Genomic DNA, 9612 nt, shown 5'->3' on the forward strand with positions numbered 1-9612 from the left:
TCCCACCCAGCCAGGGCCCCACTCAACTTACCCCTGCTCCTGCCTCCGTGGCACTGCCCCTCACTGCAGGGGCCTCGATCTAGCCCCCTCCCCTTCCTTCCCCCACAGACTTTGCTGCTGGGCTGGGGCACATGCATGCATGCGCACGGGCACTCAGCCTCCCATCCTAGCCTCAGATTGACTCCAAGAGGCTCCGAGATCTACCACAGGAGGCTCTGAGATCCACTGGTTGGTGACCACTGGTTTAACAGAACACTTTCAGTGCTTCAGTTCCCCAGACCTGACCCAAGAAAGTGTGCAGAGCAAAAGATCATGAAGTGTGATACTTACCCTCCACAATGTCACCTACATAATGATTGAGAGTCTGTGTTAGCTGGTCAGCACCATGTTCCATGCTGGTATCCATGCTAAATTTCTCTGTCAGGGCAGTGAAACCTGTAACATGGGCATGCACACACACAAAGCAGTCAGGCAACATTTGAATGGGCCAAAGAAATGGCAGCAGACCCCTGGTATTTCTATCACACATTGCCCCTTCACTCACTAATGATGAATGCTGTGTTTGAGAAAAAAAGAGGAGTGTATAGCATTGGTCAAACAATCCTCAGGCCTATTGTGCAGTACCCGGCCTTGCTTTCCAGGCCTGCATACCTTACACTCAGTCATTCAGTGTAAGTCAGTCATCACTGTAATGCTTGCTTGCTTGCTTGCTCCTGTAACTACTCTCGCTGCACTGCTCACCCCATCTTGACTTCCAATGCTCCCTACTTTTCTGTCCCTCACTTCTTTCAGTGCTCTTTGCTTCTTTTTTTGGAACTTCCCTGATTTTCAGTTCTGATCCTTTTTCCATTCCATTCAGGGTGACTGGCTACAAGATGATGTGTGCCTCCTGAAAGAGGGGGCAGACATCCAGGGGAATGCTCCAAAATCCTCACCTGCACAGTTCCAGTGAGATCAATTCTCTCTCTGGTCCTATTCAACACACAGCTATCAGAGGAACTGATCTGGTGACATGCACTGAAGGTGCCAACAATATGCAGATGACACATAGTTCTGCTTCTCCTTCACCACAAAATACCACATCACTACAACCAAGATGGCCCATTACTTGGGCAAAATCAGCTCCATTGGTGAAGAATAGCTGACTAATTCTGAACACAAGCAAGACAGAGGTGATACTGATGAGCAGAGGACTTTGCAATGACCCTTCAGTCTTCATTGGTTGAAAGTATGCACCCACCACTGGTCAGTTTAATCTATTCATTTAAGAATATTGGATGATGTTAAGCTCTCACATAGCAGAGAATGTTACCACTATCTCCAGCCAACTGGGAGAATCCATCCTGTCAAAGAGGATAATGATCCACCTCTGTTATATACCTTTACACACCCCTCCATTGAACCACACCAGTGTAATATAGCAAGGCACAAAGGCACCCATTCTCAGGGAAACAACTAAAAATACAGCTGCGTATCTCCTCAGCATGCAAGCAGCCACAGACACATTCAGCCATTCCCCTCTTATAGACAGCCAGTCATATTCAAGGTCTCAATCCTGTCTTCCAAGAACTCACTGCTTGAGTCCAGCATATCTCACCTAAGCTCCTTACTCCTGACCTGTACAGCATTCTCTGCTATTCCCACTTCAAGCTCTTCTGGTTCACTTCCAGTTCTTCTGAACATGAAGAAAACCAATTTCTACAGAACATTCTGAAGTGTAGCAGTAAGGTTGAAGTCATTTCAGCTGTGATCTCAGCTCCACTTAATCCCCAGTTTCCTAAGGTAAAGCTTCATGGTAGAAAACCTCTCTTCTAATAGCTTCATGTATTAAGGGTGGTATTTTCTAAAATGCATAATAAAGGACTTGGGCACACAAAACCCATTCAGAGGGAACCAGGCACCTAACTCCCTTGGCCTCTTTTGAAAATCCACTGGTGGTACCAAATCTACCCACCTGATATGTCTGCAAACAGCAGTACTCCATCAAAATTCTCGATGAAGGGCACATCCTGGGAGAAATCACCATACACAATGAGATCAGGGATGTGAGCTGCTACTTTTCCAATTGTGGAAGTTGCACTTGATTTTCTTCTTTCCGGTAAATTCATGACTGAAATTTACTGTACATTATGCTGTGGCACAGTCAGATATTTCAATAAGAGATCGTTTGCAAGTATAAACAAAGGTGACTAGAACTTAACCAGCAATGAACCATGATTCCACTATGATCCCTCTTGTGATAAGCACATGACAGCTTCATCACCTGGGATGGATCACAATTAACAACAGAATCATCTCCTCCAGCAACATTCTCTGCATGTCACCATCTTCCTAGCAACAGGTGCTAGGTTACACAAGGTTCTTTTATTACTTTACTTCCATTTATATAGGCATGGATAATGCTAACAAGCTTTGCTGGCTTTTCCTTTCAGATGCTGGACTTGCAGTGCTTCTCTACTCAATTGTACTTATATTTCCCACATTTTCTCTAGCTCCTACAGGTAAGAATTCCTTCTGTGCTCTCCTTTACAGAGACCCTTTCCCCATACACTGCCCCTGTCACTCCAGACATGGCATTTTCTGCAGTAAAGGTTCTTGTTGGCTGGCCTATTTTCCTAATCTCCTTACCACAGAGAAAAGAGAGGAGGGAAGGTCAGAGAAGGATAGATCATGAAAGGAATGGAAAGGTCAGGTCAGATCAGGACAGGACAGGACAGGACAGGAAAGAGGAGACAGAGAGGGGAAAAGAGAAAAAAAGAAACATCTTTTCATCTTTTTGGAAACCCTCTTCATATTGGTCTTTTGGCCTTTCCCATAGTGACCCTGTGAATGGCACAGAATGGTTCTCAAGAACTGTAATCAGCTAGAAATGAGAAGTCACCACCTTCCAGAGGTCCTCTTGGCACTGCCAGCACAGCCACAAGAGGCTGGCCAACAGATTTCTACTGGGGAAAAGTGTCACTCCTAAACAAAGACTTCAGGTAGATTTCCTGTTAACTTAAACTTCATTGTAAGCAGCAGCTTTTCCTACAAAAACAAAAGGAGACATTGACTGGCAGTCATATAGGAGATGCTGGACCAGGAGCTGGCCCAGGAGACAGGGTAGAAAACAAGTGGTTATCCTTTGGGAAATGTGGTTTGAATGTTGAGAGAGACAGAAAACAAATGGTTGGACTGAACAAGAAGAGTAATAGAGGGGTTTGATCTAAAGAGTAGGTATAATCAGCTAGAGACTCAACAGATCAATTTGCAAGCGACAGGACTCAGATCCCAGCCCTCTATCGAGTTCACAGAACACACAAGCATCAGTGAATGAAGCAAGGGGTTGGCTCATGCTCTGCATGGTCTGGCAACAGCTACTTGAGCAATGAATCAGGTCAGAGAGCAATAATGTGCATATTTAGGTTTTGGGGACATTTATTCCTGGTGAATGCAACTTCCCATAGGAATATCCTCTTGGTATTTTCTCCTTATAAGGGCTGAGGACTTGTCTGGCTTAGGTAAAGTTATCAATCTGTTGTCAAAAACAGAATCTATTCTGGGAGTTACTTCCTGTCCCTCCAAGGGCTGGTGCCAGTCAGGTACAAGAGGGTTTTTCCAGTGAGTTGCCTAGGCTTGAAATCCTGTGAAAAATAATAAGGCAGGACTGTCCAACTGGCAGCCTTTGGGTTTTATGCAGCCTGTGAGGGGTTACTCTGCTGCTCCCCCTATTGCTCCAGTTGCAGCAGCAGATGGGTTCTCTAGGCTTTCCCTCTGACTTTGGCTTCCTGCACCTGCCCCAGGGGGCAACATGGCATGGCCCAATGTGGCAGAGTCCATGGTACTGGAGGAGCCTGCAGCATGGTGCAGCACCGGAGCCTGCACACTGAGCTGAGCAGGGATTATACATGCACACAGTGGAACAGTGAGAGTGGCCTCCACTTGTTGGAGCATTATAGGGGGCCCTGTTCACACACAGTGCAGCTAGGGCTGGGGGAAGAGTGCTTACACAGCGACAGCCCAAAGGACCCTTGGCTTTTACTACTGTGGCCCATGTCACATGGGGCCCTTGCTTACATGGCCCACACAAGGTGTGGTCCCTAGCTACTTAGAAGCTGTTTCTCTATTGTATGGGATCATGTATTAAAGACAGTGTAATAATATATATGCACAGGGGAAAACCTTCATTCCGCTATTTCCTATCTTTTAATACCATATTTTTTTTGCATACCACATACACCTTTTCCCCCAAAAAACATTGTAAGTGAGGAAATATGATAACAACAGTTTCTGCTGCTTAAAGTTTCTACCACACAAACATAAACTACTCGTGCCTTCTGAGGCTGGAGGGCATGGTGACCACCCGCAGGTGGCAGCAGCGGGGACACGGTGGTGGCAATCAGGGATCTCCTGCAGGCAGCCATGGTGACGTCAGTGGCGAGGGTGGACCAAGCGGGGACCACTCGCAGGTGCCCATTTTGGGACGGGGGGATATCAAGCAGTGACCACCTGTAAATGCCAGCAGCAGTGTCCACAGCAGCCAACCATTGGGGGAGCAAATTTTGGATCCACAATGCAGATCTCTGTCATTTGAGTTTATGGAGTTACTCAGAGTATAAATAGGACTACACAGAAGTAGGCCACTTTGCGAGGGGGCTTCATAGATGTTTATGGACTATGGGGAAATACTGAGACCCAGGAGTCTGGGGTACCATCCCAGATTTAGGAGGAAGGGAGGCATAGATTCTTCTGCCCATTATCCCCCATCTTGATACCTTCTACCAGAACCAACCTGCTCCTAAGTTTTGTTTCTTCCCCAGCCCCGACTCCTTGTCCCTGTCTTCACTCCTCAGGCTTCTCATCCCAAGCCAAATTTCCCTGACTAAGCACTCCTAAAGTCACCCCTTTCAACTCCTTGTGTGATCTGTTTCTCCCCTTCCCATGCAGGCTCCTAGTTATAATTTCTGTTTCTGGCCTTTTCATCCAATCTCACTCTTCCTACCATACCTCATCCAGTTTCCCTCTTCCCTGGGTCCAACGAATGTCTCCCAGCAAGGCATCTTATCTAGATTTATAGACTCCAAAAGATGGAGTATCCACCATTTCCATTGATTGTTGGTTCAAATTGTTTTTCACCCTCATTTTTTTGTGCTTTACAAGATAGAACTGGGGCTCTTAAGTCATTCTGATGTCTACAACAAATTTATCCTGAGTGAAAATATGAGACCCTCCTTTGTCTAGTCTTATTTACCAAAGAAAAAGAAACAAAACTAACACATGCACGCAGGCAATATACAAATCTTTCTCTCTCTCTCTCACGCACATGCACGGGGCAGCAGGCTGTTCCTTTATTTACTTGTAAGAGCTAGGCACAACTATGAAGCTGTGTATAGTTGTTACAATCACATTGAAATTGGAAGCAAAGCCTGGGAGTGGAAGAAACCATAAATATTAGTACAGATAAGAAAAAGATAAGGTTACAACAGATTACTGAGTCAATAGGGCTCGTATTCCTCCCTACACCTATAGAACCTGGAGGCTTTGGTTATTTGTACTTAATAAAAAAAAACCTGTATTTTTGGTTGAGAAGTCAATGCCCCATACTAAAATCACAGATATTATTGTTTTTTGGAGTCATTCTCAGTTGGAGGCAGAGGAGAAGCAGCAGCCTCTGTGGGTACATCTACACGTGCCTATTAATGCACAGCAATATGCTCTGGAGCTTCTTGCTGCTAGGCGCATACCTTCACATTCACCTGGGATTGCAGCATATTGAGCCAGGGTGGAGGAGCCCTGACTGGCAGGGGGCCCTAGTGGTCAGCCTGCCAGCCTGGGGCTGTTTTCCCCCATTTCAGCATGCTACAGAGGGACTGGCTGGGGCAAAAGGGTGCTTCAGTGCAGGGCTAGCCAGCAGGCAGCCCCCACAGCAAAGCACCCTCATGTCCCAGACAGCCCCTCCAGCATCTACACATGAGCTACTGTAGAGGTTTTTTTTACAAGTACTATCCTGCTGCAGAGTAAATTAATTTACTCCCGCCAAATAGGGGCACACAGGTAGATGCCAAGAAGTTTACTGTGCAGTAAATGTCTCACGTAGACATGCCCTATTAGAACTAGGAAGGGAGCCTGCATATCCAGATGGCTGCTGCTCACAGCAGAATGAGTCAAAAGGGTTTATAGAACAGCTAAGGTCACTCTCTCTTCTTTGTTAGGCTTTGTTAGTCCAGCAACGTGTGTGTGAAACAGACAGGAGGTTTTGTGTTTCTCTGGGTCTGGAGTGAGAACTGTATTTAAATTTTAATGTTATGTGTAAACATACCCAAGCTGAGCATCCTGGACCAAGATAACCTCTCTTCCATCTGGGAAGGAAATAGGAAGCTCTTATTCATCATACCCACTGACATAAAACATGGACAAGATTGCACAGATAAGACACAGGTTCCACAAACCTATCCCACCAGCAAGGGAGTGTTAGAGGGCAGCTTGGGAGTGCGAGGTAGAATTTAGGACACACCTCTACAGATACAGGAACACGTAACCATCCAGAAAGGTTTTTATTTTTAAAAATCTGTTCATATTTCACATTCCCACAAAAAATATCTTTAACATAGATTTAAGGCAGCTGAAGTAATTAATATGTTGCAAAATATATATGGCATCAGTAATAAAAAACAAGAATTTAAAATGCAAGAAATGCTGAGTGAGTCTCACCAATGCTCACAGACACCAGGCAGGTAGCTGGAGTGCACTGTTCTATGCTGTATTGCTGCACCACCATCTCCTGTGTTGTTGCTCACATCTGCTTCTGGCTTATTGCTCTGGTCATTGCTTTTTTGGTGTCCATTTTGACACTCCCATCTGCCTTGCTGAGGGTGCTGGAGTAACTGTAAATATACCCAGCTAGAATCCTCTGCTGTACCCTAGCTAGCTTCAGGCACAGAGTTAGGACTGGGATGGACAAGAATGTTTCATCAGTGCTCCCCAAGCTCTCTGCCTTACACAGCTGCTCAGCATCTCTCCAAAACTGGATATAACTGAACACCAGCAGCCTCTGACTTTGCATCCATTGTGTTGTCTTCTACGCCTGCCTCAGGTCCTAAGGAAGCCTGGTTGCTACACTCTCATCTATGTCAGCAGCTGTATCAACCCTATTTCCTCTTGGCCTGTGGGCCTCAGAAATCAGTAAGGACAACACACCCAAAAGGCTGCACAGTGGATGGCACATGGTGAGATTCCATTATTTTGATATTTTCAAAAGATCCCAAAATGGGTGGCCTGTTTCTGCCACTGCTGGCATTTCCAGGTCTGAGATACAGCCACCATGCTCCCATCCTGAGCACAAGTCATTGAACCAGAGGGCAGAAAGATAAGCACCTCCTCCTTATAGAGCTGCATTGGAAATACAACCAAATAGAGCAGCGAGAGGTGGGAATGTGCATTTGGGAGGAGAAAGATCTTGACCTGTTGCAGAACCTATGCACAGGGGTGCTGAATAGATGTAAACCCCCACAGATGGAAGTCTCTCTCCAGGTCCCTGCATAGTGCTGGGTCTTGTTCTTGGGCACACACAAACCTCTCCACTCAAAATCCTTACTTACAAGTTTCAGAAAGTGAAGGTAACAGCCCTGGAAGGAACAAGCAACCTACACTCACTCCATGCTTCTATCTGCCCTGTACATTGTAAGCAAGAACAGGCAGGAAAGGAAAAGAAAACAAGAGGGTAGGAAGCAGATATGATCATTGATGCTATCCACATTCTCCACTGGTCCTGTGGGATTTCCTCAAGTGCACATTAGTTTGTTTATATTGCTTGCTTTGTGCTTTGGTCTGCCTTGATTTGGTTAGGTTTATTATTATCTTCAGTTTGGTTTGTATAATGTTTTGGTGTTTCAAAAAATACTTAATATATTGTTTGCAGTCAACAGGTCTGATCATAGACTTGTTAGGTGATTCATATTTTTTAGTTTAATAATGCTCCCTCTTGTTTGAAACCATGACTTTTGCCTGCTAAATCCATTTGTAAAAAGATTTTAGTGAAGTAGAACAACAGAGGAAGCAATCTACGCAGTCTACTACATTGACAGTCCATTAACCCACAGTAGCTAGCCTGGGAAGGCACACTTACATGGATACATAATTCATCAGATAAAGCAACATTTTATCTACCTACAACAGCCTCTGCATGTCATTAGGGACAAAATGTCCCATGCACATTGGTGTCCACTTCTCAAAGACATTCACAGAATGGTTAGAGCTGGCCCAGCCCTGCTGCATGTCAGTAACTCACAAAATAACATGAAACAATTCTGGAGGACCCCTGCTTCATTTGTTACAGAAATTAAAAGGTGTGTAGTGAATAAGGAGGGATGTTGTAGCAAGAAAAAGAATGGTCTCATCATGGTTAAAGCAAGTTCAAAGCTGTCCTGGAAAAGTGGGTTCTACTCCTGCTTTTGCAACAGAGTTTTTTGTGTGGTGCTAGTCAAGTCTCTTAAACTAGTCATGTAAATCTGTTGCTCACTAATTCTTGTTTTCTGGATGCCTGGCTTGAGATCCTGCAGTCCAATTTACAGACCAGACAGGCTAAACATTCACAGCTGCAAACAGCTTTAACCAGATAAAATGGTATGTCATGCTACATGTTCTAAACAGTCAGGGCCTTGGCGTCTCAAACTCAGAATTAGTAATTTTGACCTAAATCTTAGTGCCTCAGTTTCTTAACTATTAAATTGGGATAATAGCACATTCTCACTTCAGAGCAGTGTTATGAAGCTAAACTGAATTTTCTGTGAAGCACCGAGATGTTACATAATGATGAGCACTGTAGAAAAAAAATCGAAGGAAGTTAATAATCCATTAAGAGTGTTCAGCAAATAAGGCTTAAGACCACATATTAGACAAGGAAAAGAAAACAAAAATCCTGAATATCTGCTTATTAAGTGAACGCTGTCTACTTTGTGCATTGAATGTATATAAAAGAGCTACTGCAATCTAAAGGTCACAACCAGGTTGGGCCCCATTATGGTAGGTGCTGTTCCAATTCCACAGTGTTTATAGCCTACATGACAATGTAGGTTGCCTAAAGAAAAAAAAGCTCATCATATAAAGGATTTATAGTACAAGTCAGGTTAGAAAGTCTAGCCATTTCTCAAAATTTCACCCTAAATGAAAATGCATGTGAAAGCCTCCTTTGTATTATATGTTTAGCTAATGAAAGGAACCCAAACTAACCCACATACTAACACAAAAGCATCTTATAAATGTTTGTTCTATCAATGCAAATGAATGCCTATAAGCACTGTATACTGTGTACCATCAGTATGTGAACACATATTTTTACACATGGGCACAGCATATATGTGCACCTCTTCCCATTGAGCAATATACCTTTCTAAAACAGACACACACAGAGTTTTGTGCTCACAAGATGCGCATGCTTGTACACACACACACACACACACGCAGGCATCTGCAGGGCTGGATAGGTTAGAATAGCTCGCTCTCAAGCCAGGGTGCCTTTGCAAATTGCTGACGTCACAAAGGTGTCAACTGGCAACCAGTGTGACATGCAGATGTTCAAGCAGCTCCTCTTTACTTTCAAGTGTAGAAAGGGGCTGAGTTCAGTCTAAGCTTGCA

The 9612-nt window shown here is 44.4% G+C and overlaps 1 protein-coding gene across 1 annotated transcript in view; it reads right to left on the reverse strand.

Annotated features, from left to right (window-relative positions):
* ADCY10 (adenylate cyclase 10) overlaps window positions 1-2201 on the reverse strand; it is an 81142-nt gene extending 78941 nt beyond the window's left edge. The window contains exons 1-2 of the mRNA XM_059727659.1: window positions 1955-2201; window positions 331-435 (exon numbers count right to left, since the gene is read on the reverse strand). Of these exons, the coding sequence (XP_059583642.1) occupies window positions 331-435; window positions 1955-2108 (259 nt within the window). The 5' untranslated portion in view covers window positions 2109-2201. The remainder of the gene's footprint in view (window positions 1-330; window positions 436-1954) is intronic.
* Window positions 2202-9612: the final 7411 nt, after the last annotated feature.

Source organism: Alligator mississippiensis, chromosome 5 (assembly GCF_030867095.1).
Source record: "Alligator mississippiensis isolate rAllMis1 chromosome 5, rAllMis1, whole genome shotgun sequence".
Taxonomy (NCBI): Eukaryota; Metazoa; Chordata; order Crocodylia; family Alligatoridae; genus Alligator; species Alligator mississippiensis.